This window comes from Humulus lupulus, chromosome 4 (assembly GCF_963169125.1).
Source record: "Humulus lupulus chromosome 4, drHumLupu1.1, whole genome shotgun sequence".
Classification (NCBI taxonomy): domain Eukaryota; kingdom Viridiplantae; phylum Streptophyta; class Magnoliopsida; order Rosales; family Cannabaceae; genus Humulus; species Humulus lupulus.
Window position 1 is genome coordinate 214,433,105 of NC_084796.1, and position 15,080 is coordinate 214,448,184.

The 15,080-nt window shown below is 32.2% G+C and overlaps 2 protein-coding genes across 2 annotated transcripts; one reads left to right on the forward strand and one right to left on the reverse strand.

Annotated features, from left to right (window-relative positions):
- The first annotated feature begins 1,685 nt into the window (after positions 1-1,685).
- LOC133831194 (uncharacterized) lies at positions 1,686-4,121 on the forward strand. The gene is made up of 7 exons (XM_062261398.1): positions 1,686-1,888; positions 1,978-2,147; positions 2,647-2,723; positions 2,834-2,899; positions 3,033-3,107; positions 3,185-3,259; positions 3,557-4,121. Exons 1-7 carry the CDS (start codon positions 1,737-1,739, stop codon positions 3,953-3,955), a joined length of 1,014 nt encoding a protein of 337 aa, XP_062117382.1. The 5' UTR covers positions 1,686-1,736; the 3' UTR covers positions 3,956-4,121.
- Positions 4,122-4,343: 222 nt separating this feature from the next.
- Positions 4,344-9,848, reverse strand: LOC133831193 (phosphatidylinositol 4-phosphate 5-kinase 9). The gene is made up of 9 exons (XM_062261397.1): positions 9,675-9,848; positions 7,441-8,791; positions 6,850-7,017; positions 6,449-6,614; positions 6,224-6,334; positions 5,940-6,127; positions 5,432-5,589; positions 5,050-5,215; positions 4,344-4,740 (listed from the first exon to the last, which is right to left on the reverse strand). Exons 2-9 carry the CDS (start codon positions 8,691-8,693, stop codon positions 4,467-4,469), a joined length of 2,484 nt encoding a protein of 827 aa, XP_062117381.1. The 5' UTR covers positions 8,694-8,791; positions 9,675-9,848; the 3' UTR covers positions 4,344-4,466.
- Positions 9,849-15,080: the final 5,232 nt, after the last annotated feature.

Sequence of the window (15,080 nt, forward strand, 5' to 3'; positions counted from 1 at the left end):
GTATTTTATTTCTCTAAAATAAATGTTGCTATATTTTTGTTTTTAAAGACTTCTTTTATGTTGTAAAACAGGGATCCCGTTTGAAGTAGTATAATTTTCAATAAAGAGTGACGTTTATGTTTTTATGTTTTAATATTGGTTCTCTGCATTATATTTATGAGAAAATGAGGGCATTACAACATAGCACCAAGAACCACATAACAGAGAAGTTCACGTTCAAGAATATTCAACCTAGAAGGTCTGATCTTCGCATACACCACCACCAACTAATCCAATCTTCTTCTTCTTGTTGTTTTAATGTTATTATTTTTTACTCTTCTTCTTTTTCATATCTAATTTTGCATTTAAAATTTGATTTTGCACTTCATTTTTTATTTTTTTTCTTCTATTCCTAACTGTAACCGGTTACTATCACGATTTGTTTAGGTTTTTTTGTTCAGATCTGATTTTTTTTTTCAGGCCTATTTAAGTAACCAGCTACCATGGCGACTGATTTTTTTTATTTATATCTATTTTTTTAGACATAGCTATAACTAGTTACGATAACGATCAATTTAATTTTTTTTTTGTTTATATCTGATTTTATTTTCACACTTGACTAACTAACCAGGTACCATGGTGACTAATTCTTTTTTTTTTAAGACCTGATTTTTTTTCAAACCTACTTGTAACGAGTTACGATTATGATCAGTTTAGATTTTTTGTTTGGGTCCTTCTTTTTCTAGGTCTGACTAAGTAACCGGTTACTATCGTAACTGATTCTTTTTTTTTTTTTCAGACTTGTCTGTAACCAATTACCTTCATGATTAATTTATTTTATTTTTTTTCACATAATTTTTTTTTTCCAAATCTCACTAAATAACTAGTTACAATTTAATTGATATTTTGATAATAGTATATTATTAAAAAAATCATAATTATTTTTATAGTTGTAACCAGTTACTACCACACTACTTAAAAAATATAACTGATTTCGATAGTGGTAACCAATTACCACACATCACTAAAAAAATTGACAGTGGCATATGATTACTACCACATAAAAAAAATCAAAATTATTTTGATAATGGTAACTAGTTACTGTGGAGAAAATGTTGAAAAAAATAAAAAAAAAATGGAAGAAGAAGAAGAATTGGGAATAAAAAGCATGGTGAAGGTCTCATTTTTTTTCTTCAAAAAAAAAAAAAGTTTTACAAAATATAAATGATAAAAAATATTACAAATAGATTAAAATTATAAAAAATAACCTCAAACATATTAGAGCTAGCTACTAAAATTGTATAAAAATAAAATATGGTATACAAATATACTACTTCTTTGTTACGAGAACAAAGAGTTTGACAATTATGATTTCAATTGAATGAATATTTAGTGAATCAGCCAATCTAATTTCCATGGACTGAAATCTAGCACTCAATGTATGAGAAAAAACTCCCATAAAAATGTAAACAAACAAAATATGCTATAAGAAACCTAAGAAAAATAAACTACCATATTTTTCCAAGTTTAAAGAAAAATCTTTTGGTGTAATTCCTCATTCCCATTCTCATTCTCACCATAATAGCTCTCACGTTTTGGGCCTTTTTACGGCCCAACCGAGAACTTTTCAGTTACCCAGTATGAGTCTAGCACGTGCACCGCACGTGCCTATTGGTCCAAGAAAAGTTGAGGATAACGAGAGACATGCCATAACATTTAAACCCAGCGGAGGCCTCTGAGGGTTCCGGCGAACAAACATGGACAGAGAATGGGGATCCAAGCCCGGCAGTGGCGGAGCCGCTTCTGCCCAGAACGAAGCAGTCGACCGCCGGGAACGGCTCCGAAGACTCGCCCTGGAGACTATCGATCTCGCGAAAGATCCCTATTTTATGCGAAACCACCTTGGAAGGTACCTTTCTCAGATTCACCCAGCTTCGAATAATGTTGCGAACTGATTTTTTATGTGAATTTTCTAATTGGGTTTACTTGGTTTTGTAGCTATGAGTGTAAGCTTTGCTTGACTCTTCACAATAATGAGGGGAATTACTTGGCTCATACACAAGGGAAGCGTCATCAAACGAATTTGGCTAAGAGAGCTGCTCGGGAGGCCAAGGAAGCTCCGGCACAGCCTCAGCCTCACAAGCGGAAAGTCAATATTCGTAAAACAGGCATGTCTTTTTCTTTTTGTTCCTCGTTTGTTTTACAATGGTTTCTCGCATTTTATCAAACAGTTGGTGTGTAGAGAATTGCGGTTTAGTTATTGGAAATTGATGGTTATTTAGGATTTTATTGCATACGCTTGAGGTTCCATAGGTTTCTGAAGTTATATTCATCTTGACTTTATAGTTTTCATAAGTTAAAATTTTTAGTTTTTGCCTAACAAGGATATAGCTCAGTTGAGTTGTACAGTGCTGAAGTCTGAATGAGCAGTGGCCATGGGGTGTAATCTTCTAGAATGAACTTTTACATTTTGCCAAAATGTCAAAATGAAAATACTTAAACTTTGTCCAAGTATTATGCTGTACAGTTGGTATTATTCACTTGAAACTTGCCAAAGAAGTTTTTCTTTATAATCCTGACAATCTATTGCTTACTAGCTATTTCTTGTTTTTTTCCTCTTTAATTGTGTTCTATTATTATTATTTGAAAAAAAAACTATACTTGCAGTTAAAATTGGTAGGCCTGGCTACCGGGTGACAAAGCAATTTGATCCAGAGACCAAGCAGAGATCTCTCTTGTTCCAGGTAATTATGCTAACAAGTTTTCTATTGTTAGCTGAAATGAAAGTTTTTAAAGATACCTAAAAATTCTGAGTTTAAAGATATTGATGTGGCTGCTTGGTTATGGCCTGCAGATTGAATATCCTGAGATTGAAGACCTTGCTAAGCCAAGGCACCGATTTATGTCGTCTTATGAGCAGGTGAGCTTTATTTTGAGTATGCTGTCTGAAACATACATATCTCTCTGTGTTTTAAATGATTTAAGCTGGAATTATTTTATCCCAAAAAATGATAAACTAACTTTCCACTGTGTTTGCATTTTCATGGTTACAGAGGGTCCAACCCTTTGACAAAAGATATCAGTATCTTCTCTTTGCAGCTGAACCATATGAGATCATTGCTTTCAAGGTAAATATATTTAGTATCATAAGATTTGTTGCTTTCTTCTTTGGAGTAATTGTAGTGAATTTGAATTTCCATTTCAGGTTCCGAGCACAGAGATAGACAAGTCTACACCTAAATTCTTCTCTCATTGGGATCCAGACTCAAAAATGTTCACGGTTAGTCTTCTGAGCACTCTATCCCTCCATTTCCTCATAACCATGAGGATAACTGACAAGTTCCTTGATCTGACGATCTGCTATTTTGTTCTTTACCGTTCATAAATTTTTGTCTGTTTTAAGTTAGCGATGGTTGGAATACTGGAATGAACTAGTCCATTAACTATGGCTAAGCTCGTAGTAGTTTTGAAGGGGTCACTCGTTATTATCTTTTATATTGTAATTGTATTATATGTATTTCATGCTTGAAGTGGCCTTTTATCTAACATTTGGTGCACGGGATGTTTCAATATGCAGTTGCAGCTGTATTTCAAAACCAAGCCACCAGAAGGTAGCAAGCCTCCACCTGCTCCGGCTGCAAATGGCACAGGTGCTCCTGGTGTTCCGCCAAGGGCTTTGCCTCCACCGCCTCCACCCCCACAAGGTCAAGCACCTGGTGCATCAATGGGAAACTCTCCTAGGGCCCCACCACCTGCAATGCCTGGATCCTTGCCACCACCACCACCTCCTATGGCAAATGGCCCCCAGCCTATGCCTCCTGGTGGAGCTCCTCCTGCCCCTCCTCCGCCCCCCGCTGGTAACCCAATGACAAATTTTGGTTTTGGAGGCCAACAAATGCCAAACCAGGGTATTCGCCTGCCTCCACCACCTCCCAACATGGGACACCAGATTCCCAGGCCTCCAGCATCCCAGTAGGCTTCCAATACCTCTAGCGGTTATGCAAATTGGAGACACGGTTTTGCAAATTATGTCATTTAATCATGCATTCTGAATTCTGTTTACCATATATTACAAGATGCAAAGCAATGTTACCTTGTTATTCTCATCAAACTGGAAGTTATATCAGTTATTTTTTGCAAGAGCTACATTAGTCAAAAGGTTTTTTACTCGGCTAGTTTTCTATACGAATGTTACAGATAAAATAGATATACGAATGTGTTGTCCCCAGCACTGCAGTTAATTGAAGCCTAGAGACAATACGCTAAACATGAATTAAAAGTTACAAGTGAGGTTATGTCTTTATGAGGCTTAAACCTGTTTGTCCAATAAATTGAAATGGGGCTCGCCTACTATGCAAGGTGGGTAAATAAACACAGAAACAGCATTTGTAATTTTAAAAGCACCAAAACAAGTTGGCTGATGATCAAAGGAAAACTCTCAACGGAGAATTCAATATATAAGAATACAAAAAAAAAAGAAAAACTTTTCAACTAGATACAGCGGTTGAAGGGAAAATCTTCTTAATGAATTCTAAGAAGCGCTGGGAATAGAATGTAGGGTCAACAGCAGAAATGGACAAGGAATCAAACTGAAGAGATTTGTATGCATGTTCAATCTTCTTAGTCATGTTGTATTCTTGCAATATGTCAATGATACCAAGATATAGCACAACATCATACACCTCATGGAACATCTGTTCTTCTTTCCCTCGAATCTGCTCCGCTCTTGCTGGCATGTTCACGCCCAGCTGAATCTGAAGTCTGCATTAAGTTCGAATAAAGGAAGAAAAAAATCAGTCTCTGCAACAATTTGGCCCAGATGATATTAAAACTTCTCTTTTGCAATGAATTAAATGCAGGTTCAATATTCTTTAACATTAATTGAAGAGTAAATCATCTAAGTTCTGTCCAGCATTTTCATTTCAGTGGTAGCAAAACATGTGTTCTTTTCATTTATTGTCTAATGCTCTAAAAGAGGTAACCCAAACACCTAAAATTAAATATGGAATGTGGGACTGATCTCTGGCATTGCAAGGTTCGCTACACATTTTATAAAGCAAGGAATCATACCTTGCTGTACCAGGCAGGAGGAGGTCCACTTCCTCATCGCCAGCAGCTGATGCTCGCAATCGACTACCTCTGATGTGTGGACCCACAACCACACTGTTATCATCTTGTCCTCGAGGGACTAAAACAAGGCCTTGTGGACAGTTGGCAATATCATCCTCTAAAGTCTCTGTAATTGGAACACCCGACCAGATCTTCAAGTTAGTGATAATAATAAATGAAGCATTTAAAGGAGGTTCAAGGTTTTAAACCCTTGGCATACAATTTTTTTTACCCAAAGTTCTCATTAGCTGCCTTGATGCATTTTAGCTATAAATGCAAATCATGTAGTGAGAAACAAATGTTAATTTAGTGTAAGATATTGGAAAATTGAATATGGCGCTACCTTCCTCTGCAAGCATTCCCAATCCATCCGCTCTTCTGCTATGATTGAAGGAAGATAGAGACCAAAGGTGGCGAGGAGCACGATAATGTACACCCAGGAGAAGGCTATAGTCCATGATGCACTGGGCTTCCAAGAATTTACTATCAGTCTCAATCTGGCTGTATAAAATTTGTAGAGCAATCAATCAATTAAACAACAGCCGAGCAATGAGTTTCAAAACCAGAAGCCCAGTATAGACAAGCTTGCATGTTGTAAAAGGTATTGTCCACACTATTGTTCTTAAAAGAATTTTCTTTTTACAAAGTATGACATTCATTGAGAAATCAAAACCTTAATATTCTACAAAGTAAGGCATATTATTACTATCTCTGGTTTTGAACCAACCTTAAATATTTGTTTGGCCAATTGATATATTCCATAGTAGCATAACAAAGTCAACAATTATACCATACAAACCACGGAAAGCATCCATGCAAATAAAGAAACATTTTCAGAATTTCTCACTTACTTCATTAAAGCCTCTCTCCAAGACGGTTCCAAATAGAAGCAGTAGTTTAAATCCAAATCCTTGAGTGTTGTGTTTTCATCAATCTCAACCTTGTCCGAAGAACGCCCTAATGACGAACCCTTTAAATCAAATCTTCTATGTATCCTTAACTCTGTGCAGAACATGTTTCCCATCACTACAAAACGAAACTGCAGAGTAAAAATTGGTTATAGCGTCGTCATATTATGGAAGAAGAGGCAGATTGCCAGCACAGAGGAGAATATAACTAATCATATGCTCATTACCTTCTGACCGCTTGAAGCTTTAATTCTGTGAAGACCAAAGAACTTTGTAATTAATGTGTTCTCATATGTTCTTACATGATGATGATAATCAGGAAGCATTCGGAGGAGAACCTATACATCATAAGTACTGTCAAACGAATATAATGGCAGTTTAAAAGTATTAAATAGCTTTTAAATGAATATAGGAAAAGTACATAGATTAGGTTCTAACACAGATGCACAAACCTTTACTTCGGATTTTCGAAGTGTTTTAATCATGAAGCGATCATCTTGAGACAGGAAAAACACACTACCACTTTTTCCAGGAGAAGAGAGTTCTCTAAGAGCATCATTTCCACAAATTGACATCATGTAGTAAGCAGCATCAATTTTGAACATCTCCCTTAAGTTCCTACAATAATTATTAACAATGGAACGTGCAGCGCATAAACAACAATGAGAAAAAATGAAATTTGTAAAGGGTAAGAAATGAGATGACCTACAACATAACCAAGGTAAGAAACAAGTTTTCTTCCATTACATAGAAGTTTGACACCATTGTAAATGCATCAAGCAAAAGATACAGACGGGTACCACTTCACTGAATTCAGCAGAAGCATAGCATGGAAAAAGCATAAATAACTAACCTGAACACCATTGGGCAGTAGTCTTTCCATTTAAAATCCTCTGACTGATGAGGAGGTGTCAATTGGGACCCTTCTTTAGGAAAACTCATCCAAAAACTTGCCCGTGGACCAAAATCTGATGTTCGAACTTCTCGCCTTTGTATAGGTGTAATTTTCCCTACAGTATATCTGACCATATTCTAATCCACGTTCAATTTTAAACTCGCCAGCACAGTGAAATGGAAAATTAGACCATAACCATGCTAATATCAACAGAAATTCATTGAATAATGTCTATCCTGTTGCTTTTAAAAAATATTACAACATCAACCTTAAAGGAGTTCATCCTCTAGCTACAACTTGTCCAGAATCAAAAAGAAAAAGAAAGCTTTTTTTGCTTCCTACCAAGATTTCAATTCCAATTCTACAGATTAATAACTTGTTCAAAGTTATTTTGACTTTATTTTCTTTGAATTTATTTATTTTTTCTCTTCAGGAAATAAATTATCAGAACAAGCTTGCAACAGTTCCAGACCATAAGAATTTATCAATATCCAATAAGAAATTAGCATACTTGAAAGTCTTCCACAGCAAGTAAGAAAAGTGATATACCTTATACCAAGCTGCAAACTGAGCATTAGATCATAACTCCTATGTCCTTTAATGATGGCTTCTCCAGGTCTCTTAACCTCTTTCACCAATTTCTTCTGTCGTCTTTTTGCCCTTCTAGAACTTCCTGAAAAATTATTGGTTACCACTAGCTCACTAATTAAGACACCTTGCATGTATTCTCTTTCCAAAATTGGTATAGCATTCCCAACGTCTTTTTCTCCACCTTCTGACATCCCTGATGATGAGTCATATCCAATAAGTTTTTCTATTGATACTTCAAGACTCCAGCGCCGTTCCAGGGAAACATTTTTGCCACGAGACTGTTCCAAATTTAACAGGTTTCTTTTAGAAATTTTATCAGAAGAATTACGTCGAGATCCATGACTCTCCCCAACTTTAACATTTCCCATATCTACTGAAGTAGCATGGTGAATATGACCATTGGTCTGCTTTCTCATATCAGGTAACAGTCCTCTTTTCCTCAAAGCACTGAGGTAAATGTCTTGCACAGGTGAGAGTCGGCTGCCTTGAGGGTAAAAGGATCCTTTTCCATCCTTTAAACCTCGCGTCCAAGTTCCAACATAGAAGCCCCCATCACTCCATGTATATACTCCAAACCCATGCATCATGTCGTTCAACCAACTTCCTTCATATGAATCTCCATTTATCCAAGTAAGAGTTCCTTTACCTGACATTTTACCTCCTTTCATATTTCCCAAATAAACATTTCCATTAGCCCATGTATACTTACCAGGTCCTTCTGGCGTACCCTGGATCCAAGACCCTTCAAAAACATCCCCATTAGCATAAACCTGGTATCCTAAACCATGTTTAAGATTTAACCTCCACCGTCCCTTATAAGTCATATTATTTGAACCAATATAAGTTCCTGTACCATGCATATAACCACCAGAAAATTCACCCTCATAATATGCACCAGAAGGCCATTGAATTTTTCCACTTCCATGCCTCATCCCCCTTCTCCACCCACCGTCATATATGCAACCATCTGCCCAGACATACTTCCCCCTCCCCTCAGGGATGTTGCCGTGCAGTGATCCAGAGTAGGATTCTCCGTTTGGAAGTAATAGCTCCCCGACTCTAAAGCCAGCAGCTTCAGAAGTGAGATCAACTTCACCATTACTCGACAGGGAAATGTTATCCTTTTCAGGAATGACATCAAGAGATCTTGTTCTCTCTGCAAAAGAAAGTGTTCCTTCCACTCTATCAACAATGGCCACAGGGACAGACATGCATAATGTCCCAAAAAAAATATGGTTCCTTACACAATCAAATCAAAATTCCACGTCCATAAACAGAATTCACAAACTCAACTTCCTCTTCCTTTGACCTATTAACAATAGAGAAAACATTGAAGCGTCATCGTAGCAAAAACATGGAGTTTCAAGAGCAAAAACATAGATATTTGAAAAGGTTTAAACAACAAAAAGATACACCATAACAGAATTTCAAAGTTCAACTTCAATATAAATATACAAAAGAAAAGCAATAAAATTGACTCAGATGAAAAAAAGAAAAAAATCTCCTTTTAAAAAGCAGACGACACCCCCAAAAAGGAGCTGAAAATGCAAAAGACTAAAACGGTAGACTCTATCATATCCTTCCATTCATTTTGTTTACGAAAAAGATTACAAAATTGTGAACCCAGTAAGCAAAAACACAAAACGACCCAACACCATAAAATGATTCAATTTCTTGAAAACTATCATCAAAAGATCAGAACTTCTGGAAATTCATTTGGTTACAAAAAGAATAAGAGCAGGGACCACTTCTATCTCCCACTATTTGTAAGATTCCTTCATACTTTTGCCATGTATACAAATCCTCTTAGTCTTTTTTACCATGTCATTTTCACTTTCTCCCCTTGGAAAACAAATAAATGTGTCTAAAAACAAGCTCAGCCTAAACAAAGTTATTTCTCAATCAAAAAACATCTTATTCTTACTACCCAAAAGAAAAAAGAAAAAAACAGAAGAAAACAAAATTAATCACATAGTAATTACACTTAAAGATCATGCATATCATAAACATATAAAAAACAACATTAAAAATCATGTTTTTGGTCTCTCTTCCTGAAAAAGCTTCCCAACTCATTAAGTTGACTTTCTTCATTCCAAACCCAAATGAAAGTAGAAAAAAATCAATTGATTTCCGCCATCATGAACATCCACAACCTCTCATCCCAAATAATAACAAAAAAATAAAAACAGTACCTTTAATTTAAACAAGCTTTCAAACTGGAGAAACGATGTGAGTTGTTCTGTTAAATTGTTGTTAGAGTTCGAAGGTTTCGCTTTCGGATCAATCTTTTCGAATGTGATGAAATGTTGTGAATCCCAACTCTCAATCTCTTCTTGTTCTACTTCACATACACTCCTCTCTCACCCAAACACCATTTTAAAATAAAATAAATAATTAAATATTATATATTCAAAAATAAATAAAAAATAAAACTATCTTTTTACAGTAAAAGTAAATGACATTTATACCCATGTTAGGTCAATCACCCAAATATAGATCTACATATTTCTTGTCTAGTCATTCTCCTTTGGCCTTGTTTAGTGTAATAAATTGAGTTTAATTAACACATTAATTAATTAATTAATTAGGCTGCCCTAAAATGGATTAAAGCCAAATAGGGAAAAAAAAATGGTGTAACAAAAAAAAACATTTTTTTCAGACATTTTTTTGTCAGAGTATTGACCTAAGGTGATTGGACGGTGATGAAGATAGGTAGCCTAGGGTTTATTTATGGTTCTAAAGTTACCCATGTTTTTGGGTGACCAAACCTAAGATAGGGCAGTGTTGTTACACATAATTGGGGAGTGGGTATTTCAAATTTTTGTGGGTCCAATTTTTGAAAAGGAAATAAGGAATAATGTTATGTAATATGTCTTAATTATTAATTTGATTTTTTGGTGTTGGCAACAAAATATATTATCCACAACTTTTGTGGTCAAATTTAATTAATATTAATGGAAAAATGAATGGATTAGTTTAATCAAGTCTTGACATTGTTTTTAGTGACCTATTAAAATAATAAACAACATTTTTAATTAGTGTTGAGACGAGGTATAATTATCAAATGATAAGAAAATAAAATATTAATTTCATCAAAGTTTGTATTTGCAATGTTATGCGACAACTTTAGTGTTACACAACACACCACAACCAACAAACATAAAATACTCAAATGACACATGATATTTCTTTTGGTGAAATAAGTTTCGTGGAGAGATAAAAAGCCAAGTACACAAAGCACATAATGTATAGCAATAATTATTAAATAGTTATTTCTATAATTGAAAAACACACACAAAAAGAGTTTATTTAAAACTTTCAATATAAATTTCTACAAAAACATATCAAATTAGATTGTGGATGTCTGAAACTTTAATACTATTGATTGTGAAAATTAATTTAATAGAAAAAAAATCTACATAAAAACATATTATCAAGATTAAAAACAATTACTCTCTACAAAAAAAAAAAAGCATTATTACAACAAAAATTACATAAAACTAAAATAATATGATCGTGACACCATTCGCCCAAACTTATTCAATGAATCTCGTTGTTCCACAGTTAATATCACACTACAGTAAACCCGCAAGAACTCTCACCTTATAGTTCAATTGTAAAATGACACACAAACCAACACAAAAAGAACTACCATTATAAAAAACAATGCTAAACCCACAAATATATGCTCAAATAATATTTATTCTTCTTTATCTTATGTATATATAAAACTAGTAGATTTTGGATGTTAGTTTTTTTTTCTTTCTAAAGAGGTCGATCCCACATATATATCATTTAAAATATTTAAATAAAAGTTATAAAGTTGAAAGACTTATTTAATAACTACTAATTTAAAATAATTTATCATTTAGATATAAATCAAGCACAGATATTAAAATTGGACAGTAGTAGATGCGCTATTCGTTTAATTTTGTATATTAAAAATTGATATAATAAAAAAAATTTACTTATATAGCATAGCGTGTAATGATCGGTCTAATTTGACGAAACTACATCATGTCCTCCTTTATTTGTTAACATACCATATAAATGTGTATACAAAAGCCCCGTATTAGAAATAATCTTTATTTTTACTATTTATATAGATATTTTACTAAATAAATAATCAGATTACATAAAACTCATCAAATATCTAGCTAGATTTTGAGTGCGCTTCACTATTAATTTAATTAACGGCTATAAGAAAGAATTATTCAAAGCTACTTTATGGATGGCAAGTTAAAATCGTAAAGGCATGATATATCTTTTTTATTTGCGTAAAATCAAACAATATATCATAAGCATAATGTGTGGACTCTTTCTTGGATCATCATGATCATGTGGGTATGCAGGTTTTAATTATGATCATAAATGTTAGTGTGAAACTTATGTGGCCCAATGAACTTGATGCTTTTGGATCCCATTGATCATATATATAATAACTTTAGAGAAATTAAAGATTAATTTTAATATATACATAAATATATTTTTGTTGGCTGTCCAAATCTAGCTATATGCGTGCACAGTTTTGATTTTGTTTAGTTAGCACAACATGACTTTCTCTGGCCGACCAACAACTAAAATTAGCTAGTGGCCTCAAAACAAGACTAATTTATATACCATCATCATCATCAATACAAAATGACAAGAACTCCTTCATTTTTTTTTAGTATATATATTCCAAATATATATATAAATATATGTGAGTATTTGTTTGGTCTCTCACTTTAATTTGAAGGGCTTAGTCTTCGTCAATTTTGAGCCATTAGATTCATTTGGTTATGTGTTTGGATGGTTGGATTTAAATGTTTAAATGAGAATATTTTAAAATACTCATATACCTTTGTTAGCCCAAACAACCGGCAATTGCCTTTAATATTTTTTGTTACACTACTTTTATTTTATAATTTCTAGACCAATTTCTAAATTTTCTTTCACTTAAGTCATCACTTTTGTCTAAACAAACACACTTAAAAATAAGAAAATAGATTAGAAATTAAACACAAAATTTATCAATAATTAAAATACAACAAATTTAAACAAAATGTGTAAAAGCACACAAAATTCTATACAAATAAAATAATGCTAATTAATTCAAATTTATTTAAAAACTTAATAAATTAATTAAAAACTCAATAATTAATATATTTTTTGACATTAAATTGTGATAAAATAATTCTATTTTGTAGAGTTAGCAATGTAATATAAAGATTTGATGTAAAAAAGAAAAACTAAGATTTTAGTAGAGAATGAGATAAAAGAGTTCTAAATGATACTCTTTTAAACCTTTGAAGTATATGATTTTCAATGACAATAAGACCTAAGCAATTAATTTTATCCTTTTTACCAATTCAATTTAAAATTTATTAAATTATATGCATATATAATACTAAGCATTAAAAATAATAAGTACTACAAATATATATATATAAATTAATCAAACATAATTTTTGTTTCACTAAATTAAAATTATATCTTAAACATTATAAATCAACAATACAGAAACTTTGATTAAAAAACAAAAATTTGACTTACTCATACGAACAATTGTGTCACAATAGGTCATATTTCGCTCGAAAATGTGATTAGAAAAAATTTAATTAAAAATATTTATTTTCAAAAAAATTATTATTTATGTTTTAATTTTAGGATTTTAAGTTTGATTATGACAATTTAAGTGATAAAAATTAAAAAAAAAAAATTCAAATTTGTACAAAAGAATCTTAATTAATTAATTATACACAAAACAATAAAAATATGTATCCGTTTTTGTTATGTACTACTTTAATAGTGTTCCGTAACAAATCATTAATAATTATTTAGCAACAACCAAAATCTTATGTGTCTGATACTATAAATAAGTGTCAACTTCAATATAAATTTACTATATAGTCCTAAACTATACATATTATTGGACATACAATTACAATTATAACCTCATTTTTTAAAGCCACATCACTATATTTTTTTAACCAATTTAAATAACCGGTTATAACAAGTGAATACCAAAAAAGTAAATATTTTAACAATGCCCAACAAGACACTTGGCCAAAAAAAATAGGTCTCACATGAAGGACTACATCATGAGAGGACTAAAGAATTTCTCATTATATATATTTATGCAAATTAATAACATATATATAATTTATAGGAAAATAAATATTTGATAGTTACCAAATAATATTTGAATATTTAACACTAGCTAATTAACTATTGATGAAAAATAATATGTACTAGCTATATATATATATTAAATTATGGAGTGGAAAGTAGTACACTCGGATTATAATGATTGGAATTTTGTAAAAGTTGTGAACACAAGAGGTTTTTATTCATCTTTATGGAAAAGAAATAATTATATATATATATAGAGAGAGAGAGAGAGAGAGAGAGAGAGAGAGAGAGACACATATAGCCCCTTTGGTCCATATGTCTCCAAGAAAATAAAGATGGGATTCCAATAATGTTTTCTTTGCCACGTGATTATGACTGCTGCCTGCACTTGTATTAGCATATTATAAATTATTATTCGAAAATCAGATCAATTGATTGATTGCCATATTTTATAATTAATAAAATTCACAAAACGGGAATAAATTAGAAAAAGAGGGGAAAAGAAAAAAAAAAGAGTACAATATATAGTTTCGGTAGAGAGAAAGAAAGAGAACTTTTTAAAAGTTGAAAGAAAAAGTTATTCGTTGGCAAAATAAAAGTGGTACTAACTCATTAAAGTTATTCTCAAATCATGTGTTATTAAAGTTAAAATAAAGAGCTTATCTCTTATATTTATTACTTTTTTTTTACCTCTTAATTTTACCCTCCTGCATGAAATGAGAACGCACGTACGTACGTACGTGTGCATGGCTATAATATTGTTCACGTATATATATATATATGTCATTTTGATTTTAGAGAATAATCTGGTTGGATTATTGAGTCATGTATATAGATCTAGCTCTTGTCTAGACATTAATAATTATCACTGTGGATTATATTACCATATATGTATAATGTATATATGCTGTAAAGTACAAAAAACAAAATATACATATAAAGGTAACAAAGGCCAATCAAACAGTTACTTAGTGCACATGATTAAAAAACTATGATAATTAATTAGAGGAGAGAGCAACAAATTGATGTGCTATCAACCGAGCTAATAACTCTAAATTAATAATTAATTGCCACCCCATTGTCATACCACCAAGACAAAACTAAAATTAAAAAATTAATCAATACATGACAGTTTCTTCCCAAATTAAACAATTATAGTAAAAAAGAAAGTAGTTATATAGATTCATGCATGAATGCTCGTTATGGCAAACGATTATATATTATAAAAATATGTTTATTTATATATTTTAATGGTTGATGACGTTTTGATCATATATATTATAATATATATATAATAATTTTTTTCTTGATATTTTCTTCTTTGTATGGGGTGTATAACTTCGTGAAGAATATCCAAATTTGAAAGAAAACAGAAAAAGCATGTTACTTGTCAATTATTAAAAAGAGAGATAAAAAATAAGAATAAAAAACCCCAGTACGTAACTACATGTCCTGTTTGATCAAAACCACCCAAGCTAATAGTA

Bases quoted from the DNA above. Each gene is read 5' to 3' on its own strand.
- LOC133831194 (XM_062261398.1), top strand. From the start codon at position 1,737: ATGGACAGAGAATGGGGATCCAAGCCCGGCAGTGGCGGAGCCGCTTCT. The intron at 1,889-1,977 runs GTACCTTTCTCA...TTGGTTTTGTAG, and splicing joins ATGCGAAACCACCTTGGAAG to CTATGAGTGTAAGCTTTGCT. The intron at 2,148-2,646 runs GCATGTCTTTTT...CTATACTTGCAG, and splicing joins AGTCAATATTCGTAAAACAG to TTAAAATTGGTAGGCCTGGC.
- LOC133831193 (XM_062261397.1), bottom strand. From the start codon at position 8,693: ATGTCTGTCCCTGTGGCCATTGTTGATAGAGTGGAAGGAACACTTTCT. The intron at 6,335-6,448 runs GTTTGTGCATCT...TATGATGTATAG, and splicing joins TTCGAAAATCCGAAGTAAAG to GTTCTCCTCCGAATGCTTCC. The intron at 5,216-5,431 runs GTAGCGCCATAT...TTCCAATTACAG, and splicing joins GGGAATGCTTGCAGAGGAAG to AGACTTTAGAGGATGATATT.